General features: G+C 40.0%; 1 protein-coding gene across 5 annotated transcripts in view; it reads right to left on the bottom strand.

Moving 5' to 3' along the window:
• Window positions 1–21562, bottom strand: part of LARGE1 (LARGE xylosyl- and glucuronyltransferase 1) — a 295580-nt gene that overhangs the window by 113709 nt on the left and 160309 nt on the right. For all 5 annotated transcript variants that reach the window (XR_005104338.1, XM_037388143.1, XM_037388141.1 and 2 more), the window contains 2 exons: window positions 20412–20535; window positions 649–820 (listed from right to left, as the gene is read on the bottom strand). Coding sequence is in view for 4 of the 5 variants with exons in the window: in XM_037388143.1 (XP_037244040.1) it covers window positions 649–820; window positions 20412–20535 (296 nt within the window). In the remaining variant the exon portion in view is untranslated. The remainder of the gene's footprint in view (window positions 1–648; window positions 821–20411; window positions 20536–21562) is intronic.

Raw genomic sequence — 21562 nt, 5'->3', positions numbered from 1 at the left:
CTTACACAGTTACTCTGGAGGTCTCCTTTCTTGACCAAACAATCAAGGAAGTTTTCAAGGAGCTGTGGGAAATTGAGATAGGTAGAGAAAACTACTTAGGTGGATACTTCAAATCCAGAACCCTGTATCAACTCATGAACAGGACCAAGCAGTAATTCATTCTATTCACATGTATAACTGCTCTCTTCACCTTCCTTCCTGGTCCAAGTATGACCCTAACTTCATTCATTTTCAGTGGTAATATGGAAAAGATATACTGAAAGTAGTAATCAGGCTTTCTTAATAAAAAGTAACGTAACTTCCAAGTATTGAATACCAACAGGTACTTGAATGGTACATCACTACAGCATCATTGTAACTCTTTATCATCTACTGTATTGTCAGGCTCTCACCTGTCCCAAATAATTAGGCCAATAAAACAAACTACATGGAGAATCCGTCTTGCCAATTATTTTATACAGAACATCATTGAGGAAGGAGCTCACAAACAGAACAAAATTAAAAACCCCAAAAATCGGAAAAATGAAAATATTTAACAAATTTCAGATAGACCTTTTACCCCCACTGTACTGTTTGTTTTACTATTCTCTGCCCCCCCACCCCCCACCCCCACCCCCAATATAAATAGTAAATAAATCATTAGAATACCTTTGAACTTGTGAAAGACAGCCCATAGCTCAGCAATGTCAGTGGCAAATGTTATGTCTGTGTCGAGGACAATGACTCGCTCAAGATTGGAAGGTAGAGTCTTAGTCAGAACCAACTTCATCAGCCCGTAAATCCCAGAGTAGTGTTTGTTGGGGATCCAAGACACTTCCGACTGACAGGAAATGGGAAGTGGGAAAGAGGAAGAAAAAATAATCTTTATTAGAGAGAGAAACTCTTCCTGACACTAGTTTCTTGTAATACGGGAAGATCTCTGAGGTGGAAACAGTCATCTAAAATGCTGCTTTTAAATTAACTTCAGAAGCCTTGAAATATGCTAAAGTTTCTGAAAGCTTGAAAAAAATGTTGAGGCAACCACTCTACACAATGTAATTAAAATTAGTTGAACCTTTCCAGCCTGGTACAATCCATTCTGAGACATCCATGTATCCTATAAAATTGAAATATGTTTTTAATCCAAAACTTCAGAAGTATTGTACATTGCTTTCATTTTCAAACAAAACCAAACCTTTTGTGCTTGCCATTCTCAGAATTTTCTGACACTGATGCAGATGTAACAAACATTTTTTCCTTTTATTTTTTTACAGATTTGGAGGTCAGAATTTCAAAAGGCCAATCATTTGGAACAATGGTCCTGAAAATCACAAAAAAAGATTGTTTCTTGCAAATGCAAATTTTCCTTAAGCCTTACATCTTAAATGTATAACTGTACTGATACCACACAGACATGCTCAAAAGTGGAAGAACATTTTTAGCCACATTTTTGTTTGTTATATATTGAAGAGGCAAACCCAAACATTTACATTACTTCAGTAAGGGCTAAACAAAACATTTCTACAACTTCTAAAATAAGCTGGGACACTACACTCAATATTTCATTGTGCTACTGGCACTAGGACCTTTCATGAGCTATGTTTAATTTTCTTTCTGTGAGACTCAACTTCTCAAATATCAAAAGTCACTGCTGAAAGTGGGATACAGAAGTTTTTGAAAAAAATCCTATTGTTCTGTCTGAAACTCCTCATTTAATGTTTTAAAGGACATGCACTACAATTCCCAGATTTTAAGTCTTCCCCTGAGTCATGCTCCTATTAATTTAAATCAGTATTTTGTCTACAGGAGACCTGAGTGAGACAGATTTCAGGATTTGTCCTGGCATGTTATACTTTGGAGAAAGTAGGCAGAAACTAAGTGCATTCATAAAACTGAGAAGATTTATTCTGTTATTTAACTGTCTCATATATATTCACTGACATTGTAAAGTTTATTATGTGAAACAGCTTTTGCACAGAAGAGCTCACTTCCTCCAAAATCCTTCAAGAAAACTTTCCCATAAAAGAATGGGTTCCTAAACTTTGTTTGGAAGTTGTACGAGCGGTTGAAGAAAGGCAAATAAAAGCTGCTTAGAGTGCATTTCTTTTTGAATATAAAGAAGGCCTCTGCTGATGTAAGTTGCCCTGCTCTTTTCCCTTTAAAATGGTACAAAATTTCCTTCTGTATTCTCAGGGTTCCTGTACCAGGGCAGAGCTCTTCCCCACTACTAAGGTCATTAAAAAGACCGAGAGTAGCAGATCAAAACTTATTTTAAGGGGAAAGGCAAGAAAAGCAGGTTATCTTAAAACAACTCCAAAACAGAAGCATGTAGGTTTGTTTGGTTTTTTGAAAGGCATCTCATCCTGGCAATCCATTTGTGTGTTCCCTTGTCTGTGCATAGAATTCATATGTAATCACTTGCATATACAATCTGGCTGGCATTGTCACCTACACATGTTTATGTATTATTTACTTGTGCTCTCTATAGGATTTGCATAGTAGAATGCCAGAAGTAACAGAAGCAACGATTGCTAGGAGTCTGGTATAGACCACTGTGAAAGAAATTAGAGGTGGAAGTAACACACACCGTGATTTAATTTATGGGTCTAAAAAGCCATCATTCTTATTTCACTCTTTCTTGCCTGCTGTCTGTAATTTGTATGGTGCTTAGTAGAAAAATGTCATTTCTGTCTCCCAGATACATCCCAATATTAAGTCTCTAGTTACATAAAAATGAACCTCAATGCTCCCCAAAAACTGTCTTCTATGTGTGTAACAGAGATAATTTCCAACCCACACCATCAAAACTCTAGTCATTTGTGGTCCTAGCTCTCCTGCATGATGGCCCTAGGAATGGACCATCATATCAAGATATCGTAGTATTTACCTTGGTTCTCCAAACTCTGCAGATCAGTCTGTATCTGCCACTTGATGCCCTTGTGCTAGACCAGCCATGGTGATCGGCTCTCTAGTCATACTGACATGGTAAAAGAGTTAAAATAATTTTACAGACTTGAGCTCGCTTTTATTATTACCTATCTCTATGTTATTAACTTTGGATGGTATGTCCTTCATTTTATTAGTCCAAATGCAATATTGCTCCAGAATAACTCCTAATATGCAAATAAGCCTAATAAGGCAGGAGTTCAGATATTGCATGAATAGTGTGACACAAACAGGGAAGGTAAAAGGTGGCTGGAAAAGTAAGTCGCCTTCATGGAGATGTTACTTTCTTTGCTCCCAGGATTCCCAGTATCTAAGACCACTGCCACATATCACTGCAGGGAGCAGATCCTTGCCTGGCAGTTCCTCCCAATCCGGCACACAGAAGCCAAAAGCCTGCCATTCTGCAGCCTGACGTCTGAAAGCATTGCTTTTAAAAATGAAAGGAGCAGTCCCTATTCCAAATGGTCCATCACAGCTGGCTAGTACATGTTCGATTTGAACATGTGTTGAAGCTTCATCTGTCAGTTGGTTCAATGCATCTGCAGATTTCTCTCCCCTGACGCAGAGTTGACGAAGACATAAAGAGGTGTCCTAATTAGTCCCAGTATAATTTCTTCATGGCTTTGCTACTCATGAATAATGTAACCGTTCCAATTCATGCCAAGGAAAACTTACGCCACACAACAGCACTGTGAAGGCTCACTCCCTCTGGGTACCACGTATAGTCTTAATAAAAGAAATAAAAGAACACTATGGTTGAATAGGTGCTTAGTAGTTAAAAAGTGCCAGTTTGAGGTAATTAAGGTGGCCTAAGCACAAACTCTTGCAAAATTCTGCAACCTCCAAGCTGTCCACTTTGATAAAACTGGTAACATTTAGACATTTTGTTTATCTAAATAGCACCTAAATATTTTCTGTAGGTTGTAATATTTTTTTTCTAGCATAGTTAAAATGGCCAATATATGGAATGTTTGTGAATCATTTGCTTTACTAGCTAGATTGGAGTTGCCTTCAGAGAACAACTACTCATAGAAGATATGGCAGAAACAGAAAGAAGAGTTAGTAAAGGAGGGAAGTGAATCAAAAGAGTGTGACATAGTTTGCCATTTGTATAATTCTCAGTTCAGGAGAAATAGCACACCTTAGTTCTCTAGCTCTCAAGATCTGGATTTTTGTTCATGAGAGGACAGTAAAGGCATTTAGCTGGTACTGACTGATCATTTTGAGTAAGCTAAATGAAATAATATCTTCTCACTAAAGATCTTTCACCAGAACCATCTTAATTCTTTCCATTATTGAAGAGTAAATTATCTAAATTATTGCATTCTTCTGGCTATGAATATAGAAACATGTCCATGAGTCTGCACACTGTACACAACTGATCACTCTGGTAAGCGACAGAGAAGTGGGAGCAATAGTCTCCATGTCCAGTGATACTTTACCAGCAAGTTATCTTCTTCCTTAACTATGCTCTGACTTCCTCTGAGAAAAGCTGGCTAAAACACAGTGGCTGTACACAGCCTAACTGAGCTTCCTCATACAGAGTTGCTGCCACTGTATAAAGGCTCACTGGAATTACCAGAAGTGCCATTTTTAAGGAGAAAAGTCTAATGTAGGCATACAACTTACAACCAAGCTTCCCTCTTTCCATGACAGAGAAAGGGGGAAATGCTGGCTCCTTCTCTTCTCCGTTTGTGAATGAATTGTATAGTTACTACATACCCAAGTATTTAGGTATCTTTATTCTTAGAAACACTTGAGTCTGGTTGCCCACTTATCACAGAGCACAACTCTTTTACCAAGTCATCACAAATATATACAGCCAGACTTCAACTCTTATACTGTACTTCTTTAGGGAACTGTAGTGATATTTTTTTTCCCCCCAAGTTTCTTTTTCCCCACAAACAGGTGATGAGGAAATTTGCCCAGGATTCTTTTTTCTCATGTGTCTTACTCTGCATTTATTAACAGCTGCCACCTGACCCTCACTGGGATAAAGACAAAGAAAACAGCTCTTAGAAAGATGAATGTGGGAAGTAGGGTGCAGGGATGGATGCCAGTCATGAGCATAAGTGTGGAAGAGGGCAAGTGCTCTGTTTGTGTGAGGAGAAAAATATACTTTGAAGTTACATGCCAGAATGACATACAGCTCCATATTTGCTAAAGCCCAATTAATTACGTTCAATTATTATTGTATTTATATTTAAACCTTGTGCTCTTAAAGGTCATCAGTCTTAAAAGCTAAGATACTTTGTATGCAAATGTGATTTTGCTGCGCTCACACTTCTCTTTGCTACTTTATTAAAATTATGATAAACAGAGCAGTAAGCTGAAGCACAAGGAAAGAGATAATGTGTTTGCTATCATTCCTTAGTGCTGGTTTATATAGATATATTTCCAGACTGGAGCACAAAACCAGTAGCAAGCATAGAAGCAGAGGAATGACATGTTTCTCTCATTACCATCTTCCCTGAAGTACTGAAGGTTGACAGAAAACCTAACAACCTGGCTTGCTTTGTGCTTCATGACTGGGAGCAGGTATATAATAGTACCGTTAAACAAAGCACTCAAGAGTTTTAGCTAGATGACTACATAAACATGAGCCTGCATTTCCCTTCTAAATGCAGCCTCTCCCCGGTTAACCAGATCTATTACCTCCCTACCAGAAGCAAATCTTTTGACTTTTCCTGATGAATAGACTGCAGTCCATACAGCATCACAAAATCACAGAAAGATTGAGGTTTGAAGTGACCTCTGGAGGTCATCCGGCCCAACCTCCTGCTGCTCAAGCAGAGCCACTCAGAGCTGGTTGCCCAGGACTACGTCCAGATGACTTCTGAGTATCTCCAAGGTTGGAGACTCCAAAATCCCCCTGAGCAATCTCTGCCAGTGCTCAGTCACCCTTACAGTAAGAAAGTGTTTTCTGATGTTCAGAGGGAACCTCCTGTTTCAGTTTGTGTGCATTGCTCCTTGGCCTGTCACCAGAGACGTCTGAAAAGAGCCTGGTTCTGTCTTCTTTGCACCCTCCCTTCAGGTACTTATATACATTGGTAAGATCTGCCCCCTGAGCCTTCTTTTCTCCAGACTGAACAGTCCCATCTCTTCCAGCCTTTCCTCACACGTGAATGAGATGCTACAGTCCCATCATCATGTCTGTGGCCCTTGGCTGGACTCTCTCCACTATGTCGATGTGTCTCTTGTACTGAGGAGCCCAGAACTGGACCCAGCACTCCAGGTACGGCCTCACCAGTGCTGAGCAGAGGGGAAGGAGATCACCTCCCTTGACCTGCTGGCAATACTTTATCAAATGCAGCCAAGGATACCATTAGCCTTCTTCATTGTGAGGGCACATTGCTGGCTCATGTTCAACCTGGTGTCCACCAGGACCCCCAGGTCCTTTTCTGCCAAGCTGCCTTCCAGCTGGGTGGCCCTCAGCATGTACTGGTGCATGGGGTAGTTCCTAGGTGCAAGACTCTGCACTTCTCCTTGTTGAACTTCATGAGGTTCCTGTCAGACCTTCTTGTCTGTTAAATAATATTTTTTTCCATTTTCTTAACAGAATTCCTCACTGTCCCACAGAATATATAGCACCGTAGCACCCCATGAACTACAGAAAGTGCTTCCTGTTCAGTGTGGTAAGATGAGGGAAGTTTGGCTGATGAAGTGTTTTCCCTGGCAGCATGTCCTTAAACACTTTACACTGGAAAAATACAACCTTCAATACCGTATTGATTTTCTCACTACATTCACTGCATCTTCCTAGATATGCTTGGAAAAAAAATCAATCAAAATAATCCTCAGCTATGACATGATATCCCCATCCCCACTCCAAATAAAAGGCACCCTTTCTGCTCAGCTGACTTCACAAAAGCACCACTAAGGCGAGTATCTTGTAAGAAGGTCAGACTGACTGGGTTGACGCACCAAGCTGTGAAACAGCAAGCCTGGAGGCAGAAAGTACCACTTGCACGCACCACTCTCAGAGGTGGGCTAATAAATGGGGTCAAATAGAATGAAATACCACCCCACCCCCCAGACTTAATGGCTGCAGATTCACTGTGGTGGGGAAAAGCCAGCAGCAAATAGGAGTCAGAAAACAGAAAAGGCTGGGGGAAGTTGAAAAGGCAGTCCATAAGCAGTTCTGCCTCCCTAGAGCTTTCATGCCAGATTTTGCTATAAAAAATACCTGGTATCTAGAATACACTGATCGAAATAAAGAGAAATGTGAATTAGGCTTCGTAACGAATAACTTGGTGGAAAACCGGATTTCCAAAAGTATTCAGCATCTACTTGCTCCCACCAACTTCAACATAGGCACTATCTTCCTGAAGATTATATTAGTCAGGTGATAAACTAACTTCAAAATCTTTAAGAACAGCAAACAAAGCAAAAAAACAAACAAACAAACAAAAAACCCACCAAAACTTCCAGGCCACAGCACAATCATAAAGAACATTATAGATCTGCACAAACTGTAGTTGAATTGTCTGACACTGATCTGAAAACCAGTGCAGTCTACATGGTGCAAGAACTTCCAGGTGGTGGGATCTCTGTGAAGAAAGAACAGCCAAATTCTTTGGTAGCTGCTGGCTTCAGGCAGCCCTTACAAATGGCCCAGGCATGGGAAACAACCCTTGAAATTCTGATGTGTGAATCAGGTAACAATAAAAGTTGTTATTTCCTCAGACTGGGTAAATAACTTCCCAGATACAGCTGATAACTTGTTTTCACAGCTTTTTCATTACTTGTTTAGTGCTTTGCTGCTTCTATGAACACTAGAAGTAGCAAGATAATTTTTTTTTTACATCATGTGACCTTTATTTAAGACTTAGGTAACAGAACTGGGGCTTTCATGTCATTTCTAAACTGGGAGAAAATAATGTCACCATTTTAATGATGATCATATTACCAAGTTTTTTTAAAACAAAGTGTAAAAAGAGGGGGAAAACAAATGATACTGCATTGCTAGCACAGGACAGAAACTTTTCTTGATGCACAGTTTTTCTCATCACTGTTTTTCAATTTCACACAGGGAGAACTTAATGCTGCTACGAATTTTGCCATACCTCTTCCCACATCCATGAAAACTGAGTTACAATTCCAGCAGCACTAGAACAGATCAGGGTTAGTTTCAGGCTCACCTTTCCCATTTCACATCAACCATACCTCACAGCATCTAAACTCTGCAGGCACATCTGGCTGATCCCCTTTCTCACTCTCTTGCTTCCAGGAGAGCAATATCAATGGAGATTGGGTGAACTGAATCATTGAGAAAGCAGGGGAATAGCAGGTTAATGTTTAAATATGGGTAACATTCTTGCCTCTTCAGCACACTGTATTTCCTTTTTTACAGATAATTTAAAGGATTCAGAAGAGAGAGAGAGAGCAATTCCAAGTGACCAAGAGCCTGGGAGGAAGAAAGTGACTGTCACCTGTAATAGTTTCCTCAGGAGGAATGCCAGAAGAAATCTCCTTGCATCTCATTTACAGAAAATCACCACCTTTACTCCATCCTCGTTAGGTATCCAGCAAACACTAACAGAAAAGCCTTATTTAAACAAAAACACTCTTCTGTTAATGTTTGCTGGGTAACTTCTAACTTGAACCTTGAATTTAATTTTTTCCTGCGTGATTCACAGGTTTCAATAATACTGATATTCCCCCCCCGCCCCCAACAGGTCCTTACTACTTAAAGAAATAATAATAATTCACACTGAGAAGCAACTGTAGGGAGATGGGAATTTATACATTTTTGCTAAAATTATTTTTCTATTTCTGCTGGCCTTTGCTGCTGTTGTTCTTACTCATCACAGAAGCACTGGTGACTTTAATAGAATTCTGACTCATCTCTTGCTTTATGAACAGATGATATCTTCCACACATACATGCAACAGGTCTGGATACAAACAGCAGTGAGTAAAAAGGTTGAGATAGAAATGGATGATTATCTGAACCTCTGGGTCCTGGATAATGTAGAGCAAATGCAGAAAATGTGGAGCAAGCCACAACTGGAAAGGAAGATTAGACATTAAAAGGCAGGACAAAAAATCCTTCCCAAATCAGCATCAGCATAAAGCAAAGGAGAAAAATCGCAAATTAATTCTCATCTCTGCAGCAAAGTCTGTAACATAGTCTGACTGATGCTGATGCTTGTTTTTCTTGTTTTTCTTTTTTCTTTCCAAATCTCTCACCAATACTCACATATACACAATGGGCAGACAAGTGGGAGAAAACCCTGATTTAAGAATGCTTCTTCAAAACAACGTCCTTAATAACAAAATTAACTCAGGGTGTCAGGAGTTAAGCCATGGTTGTGCTTGGAACCAACTTGCTTTATACGGATGAAACTGCAGACTGTTCTAAAAAGTAAAATGGATGTCTTTTTGCTTTTGCCATTTAGGTAACAGGACATTCAGCCATACAGCTTCTTCAGAAAGGAAATGACCAAAAGGCCTCCCACCTCATGGGATCTTTGAGGATTATCTCCCTCCTCATAAGTCTTTGGCTGGCTTTCCTCCACATGGTTTCCATTCCTCCCTCCTTGATCAGCCCCACCAAACGGCCAGCTTCCGTTTGACTCCGAGTCCTTTTCTTTACTCTCATTTCAGACATTCTTAATTTTCTCCACTGTTTCTTGCTATCTCCAAAATGCCGAATGCTCTCTTTGTTTTTCTGTATTCGTTTGTGCAAGATGAGACTGCAGAACAGCAAAGAGAAGTCTGGGCAGTCTCACTTAGTGCTGTTTCTTGTTCCTTTGGGGCCTCTGGCCTCAACTCCAGCTGTTTTCAGTGCGGCAGTCAAGGCTGGAGGACCTAAAAGAGTCAGAGCGTCCTGAGAGAGATCAGTGAGAATAAACCAAACACCAGCCTCCCAGTCCTACCACTCCAGCAGAGGCAAAACCACAAGTCTTCCCTAGAAGTTAAGGTAAAGCCTCCTTCATTTTTCCTTCCTGACAGTGAATGAGTGAAAAGAGACACACAAGCTGGACTAGATAAAATGGCCGAAAGCCAGATCTTTCTGCTAAAAGCTGACTGACAGGCAGACTTGGCTAGAATTTGGCCAGTGGTCAAAAGCAACTCACAGCTGCCCTTTTCACTTCACCTGTACAGAAAGACAAGAAAGATCAATTGCACACTTTAATTGCTAGTGAACTCAATCAACAAGCTCTTTGTACTAATCCATCAGGGAAGACACAAATCCATGAAAATATTATAATAGCCAGCTTTTTAATTTTAGTAACTATGCAAATAAATGCACATTATCTGCAGCCATTGTATGTTCTGGCAAATTTCCATGCAGCACTCGGGGTCAAAGTCCACAGGCATCCAATCTGTATTTTGCACTATGTTGGGATATTAAACGGGTATCATCAAGGCGCACTGTCCAGAATAAAAAACAACATCATCTCCTGCATAAACACATGTTATGTTGGATAGACAACAGCATCAGCTCAATGACAAAAATGTATCTGAAGTGGGATTTTTTTCTCTACCGGATTTTGTGCAAGAGTCCTTTTTTTAAGGATGATGGAAGAAGGTAGCAGAGCAGTTACAGTGACTATTATTAATCAAGTAATGCCTGGCAGGAGACTGCAAGTCTAAAATATTAGTTATCGTTGTGCAAAAAAATCCACAACCAAAACCCAAACGTGTTGAGGGAAGAACTTCTCACCCTTTTAATACTGAAAGATCTCATCCTGTTTGTATCCAATACAAAAAATAATGCATTTCAATATAACAGCCAGAGTTGCAGAAGATGGTAATTTGTGGACAGGATGTGGGAATGCAGCTTCCACCACCTCTGACATCCTAATACAAAGTCAAAACATAGCACCAACATATGAGAAAAAAGGATTAATTCTTCTCTTCAGAAGGAAATTACTAGCTACTATCTGGTATCTCACCAGTAAAATCACCTCTCTCCAGTCCTGAACTTTTACTGTTTCTACTTTCAGAGCATGAATGGTGAAACTTCCAGCAGCTGAAAATGCTGCAGCAAGAAAGAGGCCATTAATGGGTGGAACACACACCCAGATGGTGGAATAAATGACATATCCCATAAAGAACTATTAGTTCTCTTATTTTCAGCAAAAGCAAAGAATTTGCAGGAAAACAGATCATCTTCCATCCTGTAGGGTTGGAGGCCAGGTGAGTGGAAACTTCTTGTATTGCAATTATTGCTTCAAGAGAACAAAAATTACAAGAAGCGGTGTTCTTTTCTCCAATGGTAAGTATTATAACAGATCAAAACTCCTGTGGACTAAAAAGCTCCAGGAATACATCCGCGATAAAAAGGATAATAAAGGATAAAATGTATAACAATTATGAACAAGCAATACTAACAATAACCTAGTATAAGAAGCACTGAATATAAAAGGGAGGAAAAAAAGTATTATTTTTCTTTGTTACTAGAAAGAGATGTCTCTCACACAATGCAGCACTAATTAGAGAAACAATCTGAAGGAAATAAAGACCTTAGTGGGAAAGCTGTGCTCTTCCAAACCAAGGAATATGGAACTTTATGTTCACGAAACCAGTCTGGCTTCTTGCCTAGATTCCCATTAAGTATTGGTCAAATACCTCGGATAACAGTGAATTTGCAAGAGTGGTATTTAAAGGATGTGTTCATGCAGCAGGCATGTATCTCTTATACTTTTTCGAAACTTTTGGTGTGAGGGCTAAGGCCACCAATGTCACACTTATTCCATGTAATTTTTAGTTTTGCCCTAAGGATCATCAGACAAAAATGCAGTCAGATAGACAGGTGAACACAGACCATAAATGGCTGAATAAAACAATACGGCTGGAACCATTTTATAAAGGCTTTCAACTGTATCAGCTAAAAGCTGTGGAATCCATTCAACTGTGAAAGGGGTCAAACCTGAAGTAATGCAACAGTATATGGGAAAATTATCGGGGGATCAAAGCACTGCTGAGTTTTCATCTTTGTTACTGAAAGGGTGAGACCTAGACACCATCATCTTACCCTCAAAAAATGAAACTTTTGCAGGATTAAGTCAGTTTGATCTGAAAAGTGATACCTCCACTAAGAAAAATGAAATTTCACAATTTAGAAATTAAAATGTTCTCTTCTCAAGTTGACTCAAAAAGAGGTACCATCAGTGGCATCTCATTAATGACCTTATTATATCTCCCCCTTTTGAAGCAGGTACCCAAACTCCAAATCAGCCTGAATGCTCTTACCCAGGCTGAGATGGTTTCAGCAGACCTGAGAAGAGTGACTTCACTGCGGGCTTGTGCTACGTCAGACACATAGCATGGCTTGTAATTTCCAGCGCTGTGGAAAAGCGGCATACAAAGAGGTGTGCCCAGCTAAGATGATTATCATTTTTCACCACAAGAATGACCATTTCAGCCCTAGTCCTTCAGAACACTTTCTACCTACACTGCCTGCTGGATGGCTCCATGGGAAGGAGCTCACATCTGAACTATTGTGCTTTCTGAATTCCAGTTGTTTCTCAGAAACGAGCCAATGCCAAGTACTTTAGAAATTATTAATTCCAGCAATTCTTGCTCCCTCGTGGTGAATCAAGGATATTCTTGGAGTCCTTCCAGCCTGCTAGCTTTTTTTGGTTTATCAATCAGACATGGAAATAGATATACTTCAGTTCTTTGTAAATCTAAAAGCCAAGGATCACGGAACATTTTTATAAGATGCTTACATCAATACCAATACTGCATAGGAATGCCTTGAACAGTCACTTCTGTTCTTCTATCAGTAATCAAATGCCCTATGACAGAGAGGCGTCTTTATGAGCAAGTAAAAAGCCATTAAGATCTAAGACCATAGTCATTATATGTCTTCCCAGCTTCTTATCTGGCTAGTGCCAAGAAAAGAAATTGTGCTGGAACACAGGATGACCATTAACCCTCCTTGGCAAGTACAGGGGACATACAACCTATACTCCTTATGCAGATCAAAGGGTTAAATAATTTCTGTATGTCCAAAGTTAGGACAGTAAAATGCTTTAATTTCTCATGGGTGGATGATAAAGTTCTGAGGAAACAGTTGCTGTAATGGGGATACATAGCACAAACAATAGTTGCAGCAGTCAGTTTGAGGCACTGTGTGTTTTCAACTTCTTTTTTTTCCAGGGAAGACTGGATAATTTTTGTCAAACTGTAAAGTTTTTTTAAGATCTCATGTGCAGTTATTCATCTTTTTTTCTCATTCTCTGCTAAAACAGCCTTCCCTGGAGGTGCAGCACATGTTGCTGCAATAAGAGTGACGTTTAAGGAGCTGAATGCCAAACAGGAATCCTTGCTATTGAAATGTCACAGTCAGCTACTGTGATACAAATGTAGGTGATGCCAGTGGAAGAGAGTTGGCTCCTTACTCCTCACTTCACATACGTTACAAAGAGCAGCTACCCTGGCTTCACGGTGGAGGTAGTACAAGTGACTCTGTTGCTCTTCCCTAGAACTAGGAAAAAGGTGGAGCTACACAGAAGCTCGTAACACTTAGAGATAAGTTATATAACTAACAAAGAACACCAGTGTTTCTAAAACACCAGCAACAGTAGGAAAGTATAAGGGGTTTATAGAGCCAGGCATGAGGCTGTCTTTTGGAATATCCCCCTGTGCCATAGAAGCACTGCACAACACAGCACAGCAGGCAGACTGGGACCCTTGAGAGAGGCTCGGGAAACACTGCACCTTCTGGCATCACACTGGGCTTCATCCCAGCATACCTAATTCTTACAGTTCCAAATCTTAAATTAACTGACAACATTTGTAAATCCAAGGGGAAATTATACAAAAATCCGCAAAGAGCTAATCCACCTTTGGTATCTTGCCTCACTCCACTGACAAAGTCAGAGGTGGGGCTGCTCATGAAAATTAGATGTCACTAAGAAGACGACAACTGCTGGAAGTCAGTAATGGCACCATGATTCCCATTCTCACAACCAGTTTGTGACCAGCCTCACCGATTTCCACAGTACCTCTTTCACCATCACCTGTTTTGAACAGGCAGAAATTTAAGACCCAGTGTGGTTTTACATAAAATTACTTTCTTGCTGAATAATAGCTGAAAACACATCTAATAATAATTTGTAATGTTGCATGGCTTTTTATTTGTGCAGAAGAGGGACTGGGAAGGCAGAGAAAGTACTGCTTAGGATACACAGTCTGCACGGATAGATTCTGACCACTTCACAAAGGTTCCACTGTGCTGGGGAGTTTGAATTGCTGTCTGTTTCTTGGTGGATACTCACTTCATCCCAAGCAGTCTGAAGGAAAATATCTTGGCTTACAAAACCTGGCCTGTTAATGTCCAGTCATCTGTACTGAAAACCACGGATAAAAGGCCCCGTTCTTAGCATTGTAGCATTGTGTCACTACCTCAAGCATATTTTATCACCTGAGGCTTCATGTCTCTAGTATTCAGTATGTTCATAAGCGAATAAACAAAATCTCAATTATAATGTAGAAATAAGAGTCTAAAATAAAGCCAAGCAACTTATGAAAATCTGTACAATGCTTTGATTACATACTTCGGTTTTCAAAATCTTAAATTTGCATTATTTATTTATTTATTTAATACTCATTCTTTAAAAGAGAAAGGGAAAAGGCAGGAAGAAACAGCAATCTATGTCTACTATTTCAGCGACATGTGCCATAGGCTAGATTGCAGAAACACAAAGGGCTGGTCAAATGCAGGACTACTGCAACCCCACCATAATAAGTGACAGTATTTGACCAAAACCACAGTGCTGTAGAAACACTTTAATTAAATACCTATTACTGTGCAAATGAATGTAAACATAAAAAGATGCTGTGTTTCACATTCTGTATTGTACTAATAGCAATTAGATCTTGCATATGAAGTGAAAAAGAAAGGAAGGAAAGTAATGTACGTCTGCTTTATAACTTCATGTGTCTGCCTCTGAGACACACAGTGAACTACTTGACAGATAAACAATCATGCACCGCCCCTGAACAATATATAACCTGCATGCTGTGCAATGCAAATGTAGTCTAACCATTATAAACTGTGATGGTTAGTAGCCAGTCACTAGTCCTGTGAAAATAAATTGTTATGGATGGCTGCCTCTGCAGCATCCAGTGGACTGCTTGACCAGGGAGATGGTGGAATGCAGAATGCTGTCAAGTTTTGTTCTTCAAGGCTTTATCAACACTGCTATCATTGTTACCCTCTGCAGTTGATGTGACAAACACTAAGCCAATAATCTGTTCATCAAATATCTCAGATCTCCCCAGTTGTCAGTCGGGTCTCTCTCTCCCACGGCCAGCAGTTTTGTTGGAAGTTTCTGCTTGAAAAGGTTCCAAAATTGGTATATGGCCATGTATGATACATAGTCCCACCAATGTTACCATTCATCAGAAAAGCTTCCACTGGCAGCAAAAAATTTCATGGCATTTGATTTGCTTTTGGGGTCAATTGTTGCACAAAAACTTACAAACAGAGCATACTTTACATCAGCTAACGTTATTGGGATATTGGCTTAGGGTAACTCTTGAATGGACAGTACAATTTGTTAGACAGGAGACTGGGTTGCTGTCTGGATGGTGGATTGAATCTCCATGTAAAGGTCCTTGCAGGGGCATCTTACTTGGATTGGATAAACCTCCTTAAAACACAGTTCTGTCCAATTTTTATAATCCAGTTAGCCTGTGGTCCTACATGACCACTGCAAGGTGTGAATAATTCACTATAGATTACCTTAACCTACATAGAAAACATTTCTTAACTATCTAAAGTATGTACAAAGACTGTCCTACATGATCCTTGCTTCTCACATAGGAACAGTTTCTGTGGATTGCCTTATCCTTGTACAATTGATTAGCTTTGCAGCACGAACCGTCTGGGAATCTCTGGGACAACCAGATTCTCCACCCAGGATGTTAATCATCACATTTAAGCATACAAATAGGACTAGGCACAGCAGGGACTGAACTGACTGAAATTCCCACTGGGACAACTCATGTAACAGTCTGTCAAATACTTGTTATGCAGATGGCCAGCAGTTCAGTCAATCGCCTAGTTTCAACCTGGCCTGCTGGCTCAAACTAGCCCTTTATCTCATCTATGCAGATGACTATGCAGACGACTGGACTACTCTGGGAATTAGTAACTTAAGTGCATCCAGAGTAGACACAGGCACAGCCCTAAGACCCACGTACACTACAATTGTCATTAAACTTTGTTTTTCTGCTTAAATCTCATAGCTCTTGCCCATCTATCTGACCAAATGATGTCAGCATCTGACCCAGTGAACTGCCTTCACAGTTCAAATGGAAGTGGCTAAGGAGTGACTCATCTCGTGCTTAAGTCAATGCCTAAAGTTAGTTGATACCTATGCCACATATTATCCCAGCTTGGTTTTGCTCTCTGGATCACACCACTGCTTTTGAGTGAGTGTGCAGACTACATCAACATTTCTGTTATGAAATCACTTAAGGCAGCACTGGTAGTGAGATTTGCGGTCTGTTTCTCAGAACAGTAAAACCTGGAACACTGTCCATGTATGCAGCAAAGTATGGAGCTTTTCACATTTTACTTTCAGGTCAAATGCTTGTCTATTGCAAAAACTTATTCACCATCCCTACTTTCAAGTTCACAGATCAGTTGCAGCATGTTTGTGGGCTGAACTATCTAAAGGACATGGCTTTTTTTCTTTACCAGTGATGAAGAGACTGTGTTTATCTGGGCTATCAAGATTTATACACAGCAGAGCAGGCAACTGCTCGATTCTACCTTCTGCTTCCCTCAGTTCACCTGATGTTGTCAGCAGTCTGTCAGGCAACATCTGGGAAAACAAACTCATCTCATTGTATTCCACACATTACACATACAGTACTGCTTTATCAGCTGCTCCTTCTGCTCTGGGCCAATGCAGATCACAATGGGTTTAATGCCTATACTTCCCTGTGAGTGTACTGACATGAGATTCCACGTTGAATAATGAACTGTAGAAGCTGAGTGCTCATGTTTGCACATTTTCAGTAGTTACAGAGTTCTTCCTTTCAGACTGAACTGAAAAAAACACAATATCCTGCAGCTTGGTATTTGCAAGCCACAGCTGGGTCTTCTAGATCAATGTTTCACAGGTACGTTTTTTTCTTTTATTTAATGTTCAAATAAGACAATTTCAGCTTCCAGTTATTCTATGGGACGCATTGCTGTAACAGGTACATGTACTGCATTAGGAGCAAAGCTGAATAAAACAACTCACGTGATCATATAAAAGTGAATCTACACTGCCAAGTAACTTTCCAGTTTGTAGCCACAGACATATGACGACATAAATTTGGAAGAGTGATGTGTGGGCCATACTGAGCAGAACAAGAATAAAGTCTGCAGCTATGGAATGGCTCAATTACTCGCACCATTATCAGCTGCCCACTCTTCAAGGATGCTCATTGATGATCACTAACTGCATGTAGCAAGTTTAGTTTATGGAAGAAAGTTGCACTGGCAATTCAGTTCACAATCTGAAGTTGAGGGAGAGCCTTTAAGCACAGATCTCCCTTGTGGTTATTGCCAAGGCAATGAGAAGACAGGTCAATTTATGTCAGGGGAGGTTACAAGTGTCTAAGTAAACTGTTAAAGTCATCAAACTAGCTGTTTAAAAGAAATACATCCATCAAGCTCCTGCCTCAACCATGTCTGATCCTTTTCCTGGAAATGCTATTATCCTTGCCTAAGCTCCCCAGCCAAGTCTCCTCCTATTCCCCCATCCCCTACTATGTGCCTCAAGTAAAGACAGACCTCTCCCTGGCCATCCCTTCCTATGCTCCATCCCTCTTCCAAGCAGGCCAGCGTTAGTTTGACAGCACCTGTCTCTAGGGAGAGAATGAACGTAGGCTCTTTGTGGTGCAGGATGAACATGCACAGCTGTGTCACCCTGCAAAAAGAAAAATGTTTTCTCTAAATATTAAAAGGAACATCTGACATGCTTAATTCACAGCAGCAGACAGAGTTGGTTGGTTTGCTGGCCCTAGAAACGCTGGGATAATCACTGATATCTTGTCTTCCCATTCTTGCAATGAAGTGTCTAGTTCTTTAAAACCTGAAAGATTTTAAAACCTCAAGTTCTTTAAAACCTAAAACCTAGTAAACATCTACTCCAGAGCCTTATTTTCTACACCTTCCTTCAAGACACTGGTTGCTCTAAGCTAAATGGCAAGTATTTTAAGAACTGCAGGGTATGTTAAGAAACATTGCCAAATATTTTAGTCTCCAAATTTTGTCTTTTACAGAATTAGTACTCTAGTGAAAAAAAACCTGTTGCCTGAACTCTAAATAGCTACTTGAAAACAATAAAGCATCCATAATATTTATGGAGGATCTAATGTTATATGCTCTCTTGCACTGTTTGAGCAGGAACAGGAGCAGAAAAGCGACTCTTCCCCGGACTTCAGGGCTTAAGCTAACATGCAGCTCCTGCTCCATTGCAAGTAAGAGGCTGCAAGTTCATACATACCCAAAGGGAAAAAAACAAATATGAAATGAAACGTTTTCTGAGGCAGCTAAAATATATTCCAAACTAATGAAACACTGGTGAATGAAAGCTAAGCAGAAAATTCTCGAGCTATTGTTCAGTCTAAACCCTTTTAAATGTCAGCAATTGGTATTGATTACAGGGTTAAAAAAGAACTATGCAGGGTCATTAAAGCTGAAACACAGTACGTATTGTAACACTGGATTCATAGACCACTTTAGAGGAAGGTAGACTTTCTAGTAAACAATCCAGTATTGGCTCTATGTTTTCCTAACACTGGACAGCATAATATAACTCCCAAGAATACAGGTGAAATACATGAACCCAAAAGAATCATTAAAGCTGTTCTAGAGGCTATGCTGGAAACAAATGAGATGAGCTCCTACAGCTGTCCGTAAACGGCTCCTCCATCTTTGCGAAAACTTGCAGATTGATCTGGACGTGAGCCAGCATCACACCTGGCTTTTTAAAACTCTATTTATATTTACAACTCTTTGCTGTCCTTTGGCAGTGTCTGTCACGTTCACCTATGCTGAGTACTATTTCATACTGTTTTTTGGCTACTGAAATCAGGGAAATTGCTTGGTATGCAATATGATGAGCTCTAAGCAAGAGCGGCAGACCTGGAAAGATGTATTTCTGCATCAATACCTGCATCTAGTAAGAAAGTAGTCCGCAACCTAGAGCCCATGGATTACATGCAAGGCAGTCCAGTGTTGCTTTAGGCCACCAGCCATATAAAAATTCAAGTTGAGTGACGAAGGAGGGACAAACAAGACTTTGCTCTGTAGCCTCATATCTGCATGGTGTTTTGCCTATAAATCAGCAAGCTGGGGATCATAGAAGTAAGCTCTCTTGGTTATTATTTACTTAACTAGATTGGACCATACCCAAATGACCAGAAGGAAAACACTAAGATGTCTGTCTTCCCCAGCTGAGAGGCTAATTAAGCACTGTAAAACCCTACAATTTGCAGAAAAGCACATGTAACATAGACATGTACAAGATTTACAAGAACAAACCTCCTCCTTGCTATGAAGCTACAAGGAACAGAAGGGAGATATCTAGCTAATTAGGTTAATATCAGCTTATGGCTTTATATAGAAAGACCAATAAAACAATAAAAACGGCTAGAAACAAAATAGTTTTCTCAAGAAACATTTTTTCCCTTTTCCATCTTGTTCTACAACTTTTTGCACTCAAGATTCTGCAACATGATATGCTTTGAATTTACCCCTTAATTAGCACAGCAATTTGCAAAATTTTGTTTTTCCTTTTTTCAGGGTGCTGTTCAGAACAGTCTGATAAATCATACAAATTACTGCCACCAACTCCAAATGCTAAAATCTGCATACTTCATTCTACCTCCACAGCTAAAAAACGTGCAGCTCAAACTTAATGCTGTGCTTCCATGATCTAATTTAAACTTTGTAACTATGAAAAGAGATAATCACTTTATGCTTTGAGTAAGTGATTTTTTTTTCCCCTTGGAACTTGCCTTTCTTTGTATTCATTCCTTCCAAAAGGGCATACAGATAAGAAAGGTAGCTATTTCAAGATATAATATTGGAACTTGTCAGAGTGTGTGTACTTATAGTATTATGCAGGGAAGTTGAGTGTTTCCAGTAACAGACTTGGCCTTATTGAACACGATACTTCAGATTCCACCATTGCTACTAGAAAGAAGTATCCTTAAAACATAATGTGATCAGATGCAATTGAACTGAGGCAGCCAGAATCCTCTTGATAGCAGGTAAAATTCTAAGCTGCTGAACAACATATTCTATTAGCAGAGAAACTGCACTGATTTTAGCTATTTAGTATCTTCTAGTTATGTGTAAATGGGGTTACCATCATGTGGGTCAGAATTAGTTTTGGCCAGGGAGAATATTTTAGCCAGCAGTTCTCTCACAAGTCACCAATCCGAAGAGATGGATAAAAAAAGGGATGACATGAAACCAGAGGTGTATGAGTAACATTTGTGTTTGTCTTTCTTTACCTTGAGCTCATCTGCATCATAGAAGTCTATTCGCACAGCAGGGACCATCCATGTCTGGAACAGAGTCGCCAGGATCTGTTTAGCAATTGCATCTGCGATGAGGTGGAAGTGGAGTGGGTTTCGCCTAATATGAGAAGGGAGAGAAATGCATTATTTCAAAGGTTTCTAATTGCTATTGTAAAAGGACATCAGAACTTACAAATCTTTATCTCTGCCTAAGGTCTTATGATAAAGCGTACAGCATGTTCAGTGGAGTCCTGCTCTGTGGCCAAAATGCTGAGACACTTAAAATTTGAATAAACATGACCGTAACAGAAATGTTGGATCAGTTTCTGGGTGGTTGTAAATATAGTTCCTTTGACTTCAGTGGAATGTGATGATTTGTATCAGTTAAGGATCTGGTCCTTTCTCCCAGCTCCTTAAAAGAAGGCCAGGTTAATCCCCCTTTGGGGATCTGAGCTGTAAAAGGGTTGCTTTCAGTTTCTAGGTCAACCTCATAATTTATCTTTCTAGTAAGAACAGTTGTCTGTAAAGAAGTAGGGGTGGAGTGGAAGGTCAAAAAATAATCACCTGAATGAGGTGAAATTCCAGGACCACTGAGTTTATATGCATCTTTTCTACAAAGCAAACTTGGGGTATCTGCAGCTATTCCATGGCAACCCAAAAACTGTATGTTTCAGTGAGTACCTTCTAGCTACTGGCACAGTGAACAGGATGGAGATCTCTCCATGTGGTTGTTTCTAAGAGGTAAGGAGGGATGAAGAAAAGCCGGAAGAAAGAAAATACTTTACTTCAAAACAGCAGATTTGGGTTCACCTCTGTAGTTACAGGACTTGGACTAAGTGAAAAGCTTCAAAACAAGATGAGTGAAGCCAGTATCAGCAAGGATTGGCAGGGCTTGACAAAGTACATGGATTTTTCTATAGTAATGTGAACTTGGACATTACAAATACCATGTTAAAATCCCTTAACCTGGCTTCTCTCTTTAGTAAGCAACAGAGTCTGATCTTTACTCAACTTCTGTGGTTGGAGTACCAAAACCTGCCAGTGGAAGTTAATCACAATTTGTAGCCTTCCATGTTTATCCTTAGCTTAGCAACCTCCCCTTTCAGCAGAGAAGGACAGGGTTTGCAAAAGCCACTAAGAAGACA

Source organism: Falco rusticolus, chromosome 5 (assembly GCF_015220075.1).
Source record: "Falco rusticolus isolate bFalRus1 chromosome 5, bFalRus1.pri, whole genome shotgun sequence".
NCBI classification, from domain to species: Eukaryota; Metazoa; Chordata; class Aves; order Falconiformes; family Falconidae; genus Falco; species Falco rusticolus.
Note: the sequence above shows the minus strand (reverse complement) of the source record. Positions and strands in the feature narration are given on the sequence as shown.